The sequence below is a fragment of the Eriocheir sinensis genome, unplaced genomic scaffold, assembly GCF_024679095.1.
Source record: "Eriocheir sinensis breed Jianghai 21 unplaced genomic scaffold, ASM2467909v1 Scaffold697, whole genome shotgun sequence".
NCBI classification, from domain to species: Eukaryota; Metazoa; Arthropoda; class Malacostraca; order Decapoda; family Varunidae; genus Eriocheir; species Eriocheir sinensis.
In genome coordinates, this window is record NW_026112050.1 from 195,992 (window position 1) to 210,280 (window position 14,289).

At 51.1% G+C, this 14,289-nt stretch overlaps 1 protein-coding gene across 4 annotated transcripts; it reads right to left on the bottom strand.

Annotated features, from left to right (window-relative positions):
• Nucleotides 1-2,220: 2,220 nt before the first annotated feature.
• On the bottom strand, nucleotides 2,221-12,999 carry LOC126993888 (uncharacterized). Of its 4 annotated transcripts, none has more exons than XM_050853023.1 (3): nucleotides 3,293-3,555; nucleotides 3,043-3,134; nucleotides 2,221-2,547 (listed from the first exon to the last, which is right to left on the bottom strand). In XM_050853023.1, the coding sequence occupies exons 1-3, from the start codon at nucleotides 3,476-3,478 to the stop codon at nucleotides 2,529-2,531; spliced, it is 297 nt and encodes a 98-aa protein (XP_050708980.1). In that variant the 5' UTR covers nucleotides 3,479-3,555; the 3' UTR covers nucleotides 2,221-2,528. The 4 variants fall into 4 exon arrangements, with proteins under 4 accessions (XP_050708980.1, XP_050708982.1, XP_050708981.1 ...); XM_050853025.1 differs by lacking the exon at nucleotides 3,293-3,555 and adding an exon at nucleotides 12,647-12,999 and having other exon boundaries at nucleotides 2,230-2,547; XM_050853024.1 differs by lacking the exons at nucleotides 3,043-3,134; nucleotides 3,293-3,555 and adding exons at nucleotides 12,202-12,293; nucleotides 12,647-12,993 and having other exon boundaries at nucleotides 2,232-2,547.
• Between the last annotated feature and the right edge of the window lie 1,290 nt (nucleotides 13,000-14,289).

The window sequence follows — 14,289 nt, forward strand, 5'->3', positions numbered from 1 at the left end:
TAATATTAGGTGGGGGGGGTTAGATGGGTTAGAGGGCTGGAGTTTAGGTTTTGCCAGGGCTACCCTTACTATGTTCTTATGTACTTGTCGGGAGTCAGGTGATGAGACAAGCAAACAGGTTCAGAAGATGGCTCTGCCAGGTAAGGTAGTCCACAACACCTGACTTTCATAACGACATGGATGTCTCCCAGTAAAATAAATGACAAAATTTCCGGTGTACACCTGTAAGTGTGCGAGCAAGGCCCAGCCATTCCACAACAGATGCTCACTGTGTATCATGCTGACCATAACCATTCATTTAATCAACTGACTGCTACTACTGAAGATACATTGATGTCTGGTCTGATTTGCATGTCACTATGACTTACATTTTCATTTCATTCTTAGTAATAAAAAAAACAAGGTTATGTCTACATTTTCTTGGTGTATTTTGCAATAGCATAATGCTAGGAGATGTCTATCACTTAAGTAGTGGGTGCTGTGCACTACTTGCAGCCAAAATAAGGTATGCTATCCAACTCCCTGCATTTGCTTGTTTCATCACCAGACTTCTAATACTTATGTTTCAATGAAATATGTTGACTTTAAATGTCACTACATACTTAAGGGGGACAAAGATTACTGTATGGCTGTGAGACATGGACACTGAATTGTGACTTGGAGAGGCGTGTTAAGCAGTTAACGAGAATCCAAAAAGTTAAAGTTTGGAATGAGACAGTTGATTTATCTTTTATTCTGTATTCTTGTCTTGCATTGCTCTTGCTATGAGGTGCAGCTGCTGGATTGCTAAGAAAGCTGAGTGTGTAAGTCCTTCCTGCTGGTACACAGCCTCCTGTGGTTCCTTGTGGCACCCTTGGTAAATCTCTTGAGGATTTTGGAGCCCCAGAGGTGTTGTGGGCGTGACCACCAACCCCCTGCCACTTTAATCCAACCCGGGCGGGTGAGGCCTGTACCGTAGAAGGCAATCCACCTTGGTTCTCAGCCGAAACCTGAGGTTGCCTGCAGGAAAGGCATCCGAGGCAGATAAACGTCCTGCTCCATACAACGATGAGGTCAGCACTGACCTGACCTGTCCAACCCCATAGGGGTAAGTGAGGATGTCAAGCAAAAAAAGATTGTAAGTGCATAGTATGCTGACCACAGATGGAGATGTAACACTGCTTGCATAGAGGAGTGGCCTGTAGTGACTTCCCCATGAGTGCCATTCAGTCAGCCATTACTATAGTCAGGTTACTGAGTAGCGACAGTAACTTCCGCCTTTTGGGTGGAGTAGGTGGACGTGGCCTCAAAGCCATTCCGTTGGCTGTTCAGTAAAGTGCGTGATGGCAGTATGGATTCTGTTTGACTCCCTGCATCCACTCTGCTTCAAACCAAACACGTATCAAGAGGCAGAGGCCTGCCTTCCATCAACCCCCCCTATTATAATTATTTATTTTGACAGCATCTTTCCCCTTTACTTGTTGCGTCCCTTAGAATAAGGTCAGGCTGGTCGACCACAAATTATGCACCCTTGTCAGACAACGACACGTGACAACCAGCTGAGAGTCAGCGGTCAGTGAGCTTTGGGAGGCTACACGAGTGTCAAAACCAACCAGTCACCATCCCGCCCTTACATTTTTATGCTGCTATTGTTATAAGCTTGGCAATAGCTTTCTTGATGGTGCCGGATGGTCGGCCCCAACCCGTTAGTGGCAGAGTAAGTAGTTTGGCTACAATTTCGTCACCATTCCTCCCCCACACAAACAATGTATAGGTTAGCGCGCTCAACTCAACCAAAAGGTCCGGGTTTGATTCTCGGATGGGCAGACTCCATTTTTTATTCATTCACCCATCCACCCAGCAGTGATTGGGCACCGGGTGTCAATCAGGGGTTGTGTCCCGCCTCCCGGGTGTGTGGGTGTGATGTAAAGTTTCACTTTCAGTCGTGCCCAGAGATCCGCCACCAGGGCTCAAGGCTCCTTCGGGGAGGGGAGTGGCTGGCAATCGCGAGTCTAGCGCGTGGTCAAACCACACACACAGACAAGCATATATACACAGTCGAGTGTCAGACACAATAACATATGTATATAAATATATTTTTAGTCGCTCCTATGACCTTTGCCCTTCTCCTTTGGGATTGTTGTGATGCCCCAAAAAGTACCAACATATGCGTGTGTGTGTGTGTGTGTGTGTGTGTGTGATGAGAATGATGCAAATAATGATAATCGTAAGATAGGTAAAAAAAATAATGGCTTTCCAAAGTTCATTTTATTCCGACGCGCCACAGACCCACGAGCGGGTATTCACTGAGGTAAACTGAAGGAGGCCAAACCAAATTCCTTGTTTACAAAAATAAAGTCGCGTTCTGTACATGTACCACACCCACGCTGTTCGGGAGGCCTCTGACACCCTCGGCCCCGTTGAGCCGTTCAGTGTTCAGTCGCCTCCGTCGCTGCGTTCCTCAGACTCGTGTTTTGTCCTTGTTGTTGCTGTTTTGGCTTCAACTCTCGATCTTTCCGGTGAGATTTGGCGGCGTCCTGAGTTGGTGTTCAGGCCATGCGGCGGCGTCTGTGAGGGAGAGACCACATGAAGTGGACAGTTCTTTTATCTCGGTAATAACAGTAGTAAGGAAAGTCGCCCCAGCTGGTAATGATGAGGATTATCTGAGGGTCTGCTTACCTATAGGGGTCATGCTCTCACGGTGACAACAGTAGAAGAAGGCTGAGAAGGCGGTGGCTGAGTGGTCAGTGCCACCGCGGCGTCCTGCGGACATGGGTTCGAGTCCCGCCCGCTGGTTACAAGCTGGCAATTTTCAGTTATCGCCGAGTGGCCTAAGACTACCCACATACTGTCATGAAGACCGCGTATCAACCCGGATTGTAGATTAACTAAAGATAATCAAGAACGAGCTCAATGGGACAGCATGAGGCAAGCAAGATGGCGCCACTATAAAACATTTGCCAGCGCCATTACTGGCTGGGGCCGACCACCAAGCCCCACTGAGATAGCCTACCGGAGCTATAGTCCGAACGTAGAAAAGTGTAATGTTGGTGGCAGCGTTACCTCTGCAGAAGGGTGTGCCTCAGCCTGAGGGCCGCGGCGGCGTCCTCGGGCAGAGCGGTGTGGTCGGCGGCGGCCACCTCGTTGATCAGGTCCTGGCCACGAGAACAAGGGGAGGAGTAGCGGCGGCAGCAGCAGTGACAGGAGGAGGAGGAGTTTTGGAAGAGGAGGAGAAAAAATCACAATAACCATAATAATAACAATAATAACGATGACAATAATGATGTTAAAGTAACAAGAACAACAAGCTTACCACAAGCTGGCCGGCCAGGGTGGTCAAGGTGGCCATCATGGCGTCCCTGCAGGGGTCAGCGGGCTCGGCGGGGTCTGACGACCTCTTGCCCTGCGGCACCCATGACCTGGAGAAGGTGATCTGAGGGGTCACGCTGCCCACCAGCAGGCAGGAGACGACCAGGGTGACAGCCAGCCAGTTTGCCATGATGTCTGTTCTCTTGCAGGGATGGGTTCACTATGGCCTTCTCGCCCCCCGCCGCCCCTTATATAGGCAGCCTTCCCCTCCGCCCCGGAGCGCCGCACGTCATTGGCCGTGGGCGTCGGCCTTGCCCTTCCCTCAGCTCTCGGCGCCGTGACGGCCAGCGTCAGGCCGCGGGAAGGAGACTTCTGTACTTTCACGGCGTAAGGTTCCCGCCGTTCCCAAAGATCCGTCACCAGAGCTCCAAAGCTCATTTAGGGAAGGTGCTGGCTGGCGTGATTAGACCATGGTGAATTGCACCTGTGTGTGTGTGTGTGTGTGTGTGTGTGTGTGTGTGTGTGTGTGTGTGTGTGTGTCCAAGCGTCCCCAAAGATCTGTTACTAGAGCTCCAAAGCCCACTCGGGAAGGGGACTTACTGGCGAACACGAGTCCACCGCGCGATCAGACCATGTTGAATTATGCACACACAAAATGAACATTTCTAGGCGGCCACTTCCTACCGTGAAGGAGCTATTCACGATAGGAGATGGGGGCAGGGCCGAGGTGGGTGGCGATACACCGCACCTAGGCAGCTGCGTTACAGTACTAGGGTGTAGCTACCAAAGGGTGGATTAATGGAATAAGATAGATATACTGAGGAGAAGGGCATGCGTAGAAATATTCGACATTACAGGTAGGCGGTGGCCGAAGTGATAGCGTACTGGACCCACATTCGCCGCGTGATGGACGACGCGGGTTCGAATCCTCACGCTACCACTCGGATTTTTCAGTCACCGCCGAGTGGCTTAAAACTACCCACATGCTGTCCTGAAGACCACCCATCAACCCGGACTCTAGAGGAAGCCGTCCAAGCGAATCAAGAACGAGTTCCGGGGGGCAGCATGAGGCAATGCAAGATGGCGCCACTATAAACACTCGCCTGCGCCAGAACGGGCTGGGCCGACCATCAGGCCCCACCTGGAAGAAGCCTTGGGCCGACCATCAGGCCCCACCGGGAGGATGCCTACCGGCGCAATAGGCAACAACGTAAAAAAACAAGGATAGACGATTCAGGTAAAGCTTCTTGCCGGAACTTGAAATAGCTGGTTGCCAACTGTTTTATAAGGCCAGAAGGGAGGAAGGGGAGGAGGTTTGCACATTTTGCTAAATGAAGAGAAAAAATTTCCATCAACAGTTCAGTTCAAATTGACGTCAACTCGAAATCAGTTTGGGTGGACGTCTGTGAAGGGAAGTAAAACCTAACTTAGGAGTTCTGTATGGACCACCTAACCCAATCAGGCAGGACACAGCATGTTACTACCGGAGACTGGTGGGTCAAGCCGGAGTAATAAGTGTCTGAACGCGTAGGATTTCAACAACGGGAATACAGATTGGGAAGGAGTAGTTGTTGACCTGTAATCCGATAATTTTCTTAAATTTTTCGAGATAATTTCTTCAAACAGGTAGATACCGAGCCCACCAAGGGAGCCGACAAGTTAGTCTTAGTCTCATCTCATAAGGGAGGTGGAGGTTGCTGATATGATTTTGACCCCACCTCTTAAAGTTTCAGAGACCTGAGCAATCTGGGTTATGCTGGGTTCACACATTCACGGTTTGTGGTCACGGTGCCCTCCCGACGCGCAAAAATGGTGAATCGGCATTGTATCCGTGACTAACCTTGACATACCTTGGATTTCCGGCGCGGCATCGTAACCCCGCCGTGGAAAACCTTGGACGTCGGCAGTGCCTCACGATCATTTTGGTGCGAGCAAAATGATCGTGGGTCACCCCGACAACTGTCAAATGCCGTGACTATCCGGGATGGCATCGGGAAGGGTCCGGGCTAGCACCTGGAGTTCCGCCGCTCAGCCACGGTCTGATCACGTGTGCTGCGGACGCCTACCGAGCTCATAAAACTGTCGGGACGCTGCCGGGCTGCATGGGCCAGTGACCTTCCAGCGCGCACATCACCATGACCCAGCGCTCTGATGCCTCCGTGCACGTGTTGCGGGTCGACGAGCTCGAGTTATTAGCCCCTGCAGCAGCCGAGATGGCGACGGAGCAGCCCCAGGCCCCTGCAGGAGGAAGGTACCGCTACCCAGACACAAGAGGTAGCTACTCAGCCCCAGGAATATGGACGGAAGAAGGCCGCCACCACTCTCCTCGATGAGGCGGTGGAGATGGACACACACACACACACACACACACACACACACACACACACACACACACACACACACACACACACACACACACCTGGCTAATTACAGACTTTATCAGTTTGCTGCCACTAATGACCTAAGTAGCCTTGCCCCTCAATTAATACCGAAGCATCAGGTCATATAATCCCCTTTCCTTAATCTTCATCCCCTCAAAGTTCATTTCACACGTAGCCTACCTGACCCTACCTGACCTAAGGTCCAAAGATCCTGCCAGCCCCGCCCTGTAACACGCCTACAAAAAGTATATCCATAACCGCCCCGCACACCCACCCCGCAACCGCAAATTCAACCCATATTCTACCTGCACAATAAACTTGTAGTAAATCGTTCCTCTACACACACACACACACACACACACACACACACACACACACACACACACACACACACACACACACACACACACACATACACACACGCACACACACTGGTGCCAATTCCAGGCAACGCCCCCTTTTTATACATCGGCAGAAATACCAAGATGCTACAACGGTTAGGCGCCGATGTCCGTGAAACACCGGGAAGGCACCTAGGCAACTCCGTAACTTCATCGTGGTCGTCGTGGGTGGGTCGTGGGTTACCGGCTGTAACCGTGATGATGTATTGTCATTTTCCGTGGCCGCCGTAAGTGGATCGGGAGGGCTCCGGGGTGGGATCGGGATTAGTTCGGGAACGTCGTTCTCGCTCCGGCGTACTACCCTTGTACACCGTTGTACAGCCGCCACATGGGTAATCCGGCAGTCAGATCGTGGCCAGAGGTCACGATTTTACTACCTGCTCTCCGGGGGGCCATCGTGGACCACAAATCGTGAATGTGTGAACCCAACATTAACGATCAGCAACTCGGCAACCGACCTGATCGCATCCTTGTGGAACGCCGACGTGAGTTACGATATGGGCTGCTCGCAGCCAATGTTGATCTCAAGAAGGCTTTTGACTCAGCGCATCATGAGTCACTCTGGGACATTCTACTGATCTGTGGGATTCCTGTAAGGATTACTGACCTGATGACTGGCCCTTCCTCTGGGACTGAGAGTGCTGTGAAGTGTGGGGGAGGCGTTTCCGGCTTCTTCCCTGTTAATTCAGGAGTGAGGCAGCGGTGCGTTCTTGCTCCGTCACTTTTCAACACTGGCATGGACTGGGTTTCAGGTAAAGCTTCTGATCAAAGTCGTTGCGGAGCATCTGTTGGCGACATCAAGGTCAGTGATCTTGTTTTTGCTGATGATGCTGTACGTCTCACGGAATCGCTGAAGGTCCTTATGATGGCTCTCGAAGTGCTGCATGAGAACGCAAAGCTTCTGGGACTGAAGGCCTCTTGGGTCAAAACTAAAGTCCAGTCATTTGGAGTCTTGCTGGATGACACAGTCATGCATGGTCATGCATGTGGTGAGGACGCTGAGGTCACCTAAAGTTTCACATACCTTTGTAGCATAGTGCATAACAATGGTGTGTATCGCCTGGAAGACACTCGACGGATTAGCCTGACCCACGGTGCTATGGATTCGCTTAACACGAGTATATGGCGTTGTCGATACATAAGTGAGCGGACAAGGCTGTGAGACATGGACACAGAACAGTGACTTGGAGAGGTGTGTATCAAGTCCTTTAGTCCCCGTCGTTTTTTTTTTTTTTTTCTACTTTTTCCCATGAGTTTCCTCCCTTGCTGTAAAACAAGAAAAAGTGCCTCCACAGGATCACGGGGTATCGCTGGAATGACTGTGCCGAGCCAGCGACAACTTCATGAGACGGAGTGGAGGCCTATTAGCAGCTCGGTCCTTGAACGCCAACCCCGACTATATGGGTACGTGTCACGCTTCCCGAACGTCGATCCTGCTCACACGGTTAACATAAGAACATAAGAACGCAGGAGTCTGCAAGAGGCCGGTAGGCCTGTACGAGGCAGCTCCTTTGACCCTAAGCTCCCGTGTATCTAACCCCACCTAATATCGCTGTCCATGAATTTATCTAGTCTATTTTTGAATGTGACAATTGTATTGGCACTCACCACATGACTGCTAAGCCTATTCCACTCATCCACCACCCTGTTAGTAAACCAATTTTTGCCTATGTCCCTGTTGAATCTGAATTTATCCAGTTTAAACCCGTTACTTCGTGTCCTACCCGGTTCTCTTACCAACAAAACCTTATGAATGTCTCCCTTATTAAAGCCCTTCATCCATTTATAAACCTCGATCATGTCTCCACGCACCCTTCGCCTTTCTAGAGAATGCAAGTTTAACTGTTTGAGTCTTTCCTCGTATGGCAAGTTTCTCAGCCCCTGAATCATCTTAGTCATCCTCCTCTGCACCGATTCTAACATTTTGATATCCATTCTATAGTAGGGTGACCAGAACTGAACCGCATAGTCAAGATGAGGTCTAACTAATGCTAAATATAGTTTGAGGAAGACTTCGGGGCTTCTGTTGCTTACGCTCCTTGAAATAAATCCCAGTACCCTATTAGCTCGATTTCTAGCTTGAATGCATTGTGCCCTTGGACGGAGATCAGAGCTCACTAAGACCCCTAAATCCCTCTCGCACCCAGACCTACTTATGAGAGTGTCATTTAAGCAATAGTTATGTGAGGGGTTGTTCCTACCTACACTCAGAATACTGCACTTCCCTACATTGAACTCCATCTGCCATTTATCCGCCCAGTCGTATAATCTGTTGAGTTCACCTTGGAGAATACTAGCGTCGTTGTGTCTACATGAGATCCCTGAGTGGAAGAGACCAAGGGGACACCCACGCAACTCATGGATGGGGCAAGTTGATGGATCCTGCTTGGGATGGAAAGGGTAGATGCATGGAGGCTAGCCCCGGAGCAACCGTTGAGGGTAGAGGCGGCAAGTGAGTGAAGCGACTCGCTCCCTGGCGTATGCTCCCCGTTAGTTAACGTTTGGTCACTGTCGGAGTTTAGGCTTTAGGTAATCCATATAGCCTGTGGCGGGGCGGGCTACTTACGACCTGAAGGAGATGTGAGTTTTCTGAAGGTACTGACAGACATTAAGCAAGCGTGCGGCTCCTCTTAATTTTGAGTGTTGGCGCCTTGGTGGCGGGACTCACCAGAGCAGCGTGCGTTGAAACATTCTGGCAGTGCCTGAGGAAGTCTTTCTGTTACTTACATGTCCCTTCCTGGCGTGAACCTTGCCTGCAGGGATGGACACGGCCTCCAGAAGGTCGTACACTGCCAACATTGATACTTTTGTCATAAACCACGTGGCTAACACCCTACCCGACCTTTGGCAGCGTCAAGACACGGGATTTATTTTCTGTTGCCTGCTTGTGGCACATTTTTGCGTTGGTGACTAAGTTATGGCAAAGGAATGAGTTGCTTGTGTGGGTTGGGAGGGAGATGGCCACGTTGATTCCTTTACTCGCCGTGCTGCTTTCTCTGATTTTAACACACACACACACACACACACACACACACACACACACACACGGCCCGGTAGCTCAGGGGTAGAGCGTCTGCCTCTCAACCAGAAGGACCGGGGTTCAATTTCCCGGCCAGGCGAAGATAAGTTGGAGTTATCTTCTTTCACGTGTAGCCCCTGTTCACCTAGCAGTGAGTAGGTATGCGATGTCAGGCAAGGAGTTGTGACCTCGTTGTCGCGGTGTGTTGTGTGTGAGTGGTCTCAGTCCTACCCAAAGATCGGTACTACGAGCTCTGTGCTCTTCCGTAGGGGAACGGCTGGCTGTCTCGAGAGAGACCCGCAGCAGACCAAGAGGTGAATTACACACACACACACACACACACACACACACACACACACCGCTCCGATTGCTCAGTGGTAGAGTTCTGCGCTGCCAGGCTTCATTGTCTGGCAGGCGGAGCTTCGAGCCCTGCTCAGACCCAGGGTTTTTCCACTGATAGAGGAGTGGTTGCTGTCCCCCCTTCAGCAAGGGGGTGGGAAGTATGGAGGTCCCGGCAGTACCCAGAGATACACTTTAATGAGCCTTGCTCGGGTCGGGAGGGTACTTGCTGGCGATGACGAGTACAGTTCGTGATCAGGCCGTGCTGAATTACACACAAACACACACACACACACACAGTACCCATAGATCGACTAGAAGAGCACTTGCCCCATGTCGGGAGGGTACCTGCTGGCGATTACGAGCCCAACTCGTGATCAGGCCGTGGTGAATTACACACACACACACACACACACACACACACACACACACACGCACGTGTCAAGGAAACAATAACAAATGAGTTTACAAATTTATTTTCAATTGCTCGCCCGACGCTGCTTTCTTTTTGGGGTGTTGTTTTAATACTTAAATAAGTAACAAAAAGTAGCATGAACTGATCTGTGTGTGTGTGTGTGTGTGTGTGTGTGTGTGTGTGTGTGTGTGTACTTTTAACATGTTTTTGTATAATAATTATAATGATATTGATAATGATAATCATAAAATAAACAATGATAACAATTGGCTCGCTAAAGTTAATTTTATTTCTGACTCAACACAGATCCAAGAGAAGGTTTCCATTAAGGTGAATTGAAGGAGGCTAAACAAACGTCATTGTTTACAAAAATAAAAGTTCCGCACTACATATAGTACACCCACCCGGGGCCCGGACCCGAGGCTCAGGAGGACACTGGCGCCCTCTCCTCACCCCGCGTTGAGCCGCTCACTGTTGTCCGCCGCCGTCGCCGAGCAGTACCTCGTAGACTCGTGTTTTGGTGCGTGTTGTCTTGTTTCCAAACCCTCGAGCTTCTCGGTGAGGTTTGGCGGCGTCCTGAGTTCGTGTTCAGGCCATGCGGCGGCGTCTGTGAGGGAGAGGTCATGATGTAATGGACAGTTATTTTATCTCTGTAGAAACATTAGTAATGGTAGTCGCGGCAGCTGATGATGACGATCATTCGAGGGTCTTGTTACTCTCTCGGGTCTAAGGGAAGTCGCCTCGGTGTCTTCTCAAGGTGGGGGTCATATTCACGAGAAGGAGTAGTGGTAGAATTAGTGGTGGGAGTAGGAGTAGTAGACTAGTAGTAGCAGTAATAGTAGTTTTGTTGTTGTTGTTGCTATTGTTATAGGAACAGTAGTAGAAAGATTAAGGGACTGAAGACAATTATATGGTCATGGGGAAGGAATCGATAACACCAAAGTCCTGTGATTCCATCCTGCTCATCGGTCCCGTGCGGGTGAGGAGACCTGCTGGAGATGGTGCAGTGCGTCTAGCCTCGAGGAAGCTGATTCAGTGAGAGATTAAACATTCAGCTTCCTCTCATTGTTTCGGGCTGAGAACTGACGGGGGGTAGTAATCAGTGTTGACTGGGACCTAAGGGCCGCTTTCACAGTCGTTTTGTTTGTTTGGATTGTTACTAATGGCGCCGATCGACGCTATAGTTTTCCACGTGAAACTGGCCGATGGGGTAGTGGCGGCTGCAGAGGAAGCGAGAGGTGTTGAGAGTGTGTGGTAAGGTGCGGGGCTAGGCTAACCCCGCAGCCGCCACTACCCCGTCGGCCAGTTTTAAGTGGAAATTCTATAGCGGCGATCGCCGCCATTGGTAACGATCAAAACAAACAAAACGATTGTGAAAGCGGCCCCTAAGATCCTTCCGCCGAGGCCTGAAACAATAGAAAGGCGAGACGCTAAGCGCTTTCCAACATCGACCCGAGAACACAGCAACTCCCCAACTAACTAATGTAGAGCATATGCCCAGGGGCGCCCTGCTCCACTCACTCACCGCTCATACTCCCGGCGGTCCTTCTGAGCAAGCTCCCACGCAGCTGCCCTGGCCATCCCAAGTCCCTCCCGACCGGATCGGCTGACTTGCCCAGCCATGAGTTACGTGGGTGTCCCCTTGGCCTCCTCCACTCAGGGCTGTCTCGCACAGAAACAATCCTGTGAGCAGGAACGACGTCCGGGAGGCGCGCCACGTGCCCGTATAGCCGGAGTTGGCGTTCATGGACTATGCTGGTAACAGGCCTCGATTTAGTTTCACGGAGTAATCGCTGGTTTGACACGATGTCATTCCAGCGATACCCCGTGATCATGCGAAGGCACTTGGTACCAAAGGCATCGACACCCCCTTCCAAGTCACTATTCAATGTCCATTTCTCACAGCCATACAGTAAGACCGGGAGCACAAGCGACTTAAAGATTCGAAGCAATTATTTGTGCCAGACTCTGTTAGAAGCTTTCGAGATGTCTTAGGCAGTTGCAAAGATTTCACCGAAACGGCCAAGAGAGGATGACCAGGAGTCGGTTAGGAAGACAGGAAGATCGCCAGCAGAACGCCCCATATGGAACCCGCACTGGTGATCAGAAGTGAGGTGGAGAGTTGTACCAACAAAATAGTAATGTGAAGGGTTAGAGCGGTCACGATTCATAGGCCCAGGCTGTATGTGCTTGAGAGCACTTCCATCAGCAAGGAAAGAGTTGTTGGTAGGCAGAGGCGGAGGAGGCGGTTTTAGGAAGAACCCCGTCAAGGGTGGTAGTGGTACCTCTGAAGAAGGGTATCTTTAGTAGTGGTAGGAGTGGTGGTGATGGTGGTGGTAGTAGTGTTGGCATCGTTACCTCTGCAGAAGGGTGTGTCTCAGTCTGAGGGCCGCGGTGGCGTCCTCAGGCAGAGCGGTGTGGTCGGCTTCGCCCACCTCGTTGATCAGGTCCTGGCCACGAGAAAAAGAAGAGTAGTAGTAGTAGTAGTAGTAGTAGTAGTAGTAGTAGTAGTAGTAGTAGTAGTAGTAGTAGTAGTAGTAGTAGAAGAAGTAGAAGTATTATTATTATTATTATTATTATTAGTAGTAGTAGTAGTCGTAGGAGGAGGAGGAGGTGGAAGAGGAGTAGAGGAAGGAGGAGGGTGGGTGAAAGAAGAAGTAGAGGGAAGATATGGAGGAGGAGGAGAAGGAAGAGGAGGGTTGTAAAAGGAGGAAAAGGAGAAAAAATCACAATGACAATAAAGGTATGAATGATGATAATTCTGTTAATAGTAAGAAAAATGATAACAACTTAACAAGCTTACCACAAGCTGGCCGGCCAGGGTGGTCAGGGTGGCCATCTTGGCGTCCCTGCAGGGGTCAGCGGGCTCGGCGGGGTCTGACGACCTCTTGCCCTGCGGCACCCATGACCTGGAGAAGGTGATCTGAGGGGTCACGCTGCCCACCAGCAGGCAGGAGACGACCAGGGTGACAGCCAGCCAGTTTGCCATGATGTCTGTTCTCTTGCAGGGATGGGTTCACTATGGCCTTCTCGCCCCCCGCCGCCCCTTATATAGGCAGCCTTCCTCTCCGCTGATTGCGCCTCCGCCCCGGAGCGCCGCACGTCATTGGCCGTGGGCGTCGGCCTTGCCCTTCCCTCAGCTCTCGGCGCCGTGACTGGCCAGCCACAGGCCGCGCCGCGCTGGGAAGGACTTTTTCGCGCCAGTCAATCTCATGTGTATGTATCTTTGTCATTGAAGCCTACATACACACACATATACATACATGTGTACATGTTCACATACATACATGTATACATACATACTTATAAATGCTCATACATACATACATTCATACACACATACTTACACACATATGTTCATCGGTTTGAGATAGAAATAATGAGTTCTTGCTTCCTGATCACGATTACTGTTCCAGGCTTAATGAACATTATCCTTTTTTTTATAATCACAGTCGTACACTCAGTGAGGCGTGATCGTGTGTTTCTCAGCTGTTCATTCCCACCGCCAAAGCCAGGCCTGGTGCGGCACTAATTGCCTGGCACGGCCGCGGCGCCTCATCCCCGCCGCTGCCTGGCCTCCTAAGCCGCGCTGGCTCTTGATCCTCGCCGCCGGACGCGTGGCCGCCGTGGCGTCCTGACTCCCGCAGATTACCTCTCCAAGGCTTCGCCAAGCGTATCCCTTTACCGAGAGGGAGGAGGAGTATCTAAGCGGCCTGTGTGCCACCCACCCTGGCCGGGGTGCGAACCTTAGCCCCCGGGTTTGTGGCCAGAATTGTTAACCACTGCGCCAGAAAGGAGTTGCCCAATGGGAATATAATGTTGATTTAAGAGTGCACTCACTGCCCATAGCCGCCCCTCGTAGGCCGGTGACGAGTGGGCTCCATGGAAGCATAGGATGATTTGATGAGTCCACTGAGATGAAATTATCTCCTGTTTGGGACCCAGTGTGTGGCCGACGCTCGAGCAGCAGGTCTTGCCCCATGGAGGACACGAGTGTCACTGCTGCGGGTGGCAAGGCGGGCACGCTGAGCAACTCGGGTATCGTCAAGGTGGTGTCCAGGCTTGTCTCGCCTCGGTGACAGGCCGAGCGGCGCCTGGTCCGGTCTTGGGGTAAATGTGGCAGGAGAGGTGGCTGCGTGCCACACCCCGCTGAGGTATGCACTGATAATTCCTTGAACTTTTCTTTCGGCTCCGCGCTGACCAGATACCCTAAGGAAGCAGGACATAGGGGAACTGTTTTGGGGGGCGATGTATATATGTCGACCCCAGCCAATTAGTGGCGCCGGTAGGTAATTTACAAAGGCGACCTTCTTGCTTGGCTCATACTGACCCTGGAGCTCCACTTGGTCCTCTTGTGAGAGCATCGCTAGAGTCCGGGCTGTTAGGTAGTCAAGAGCGTAGCAGGTGGGCTGTGTATGGTGTGTTCGGCCGCTCGGTGGTGGCTGG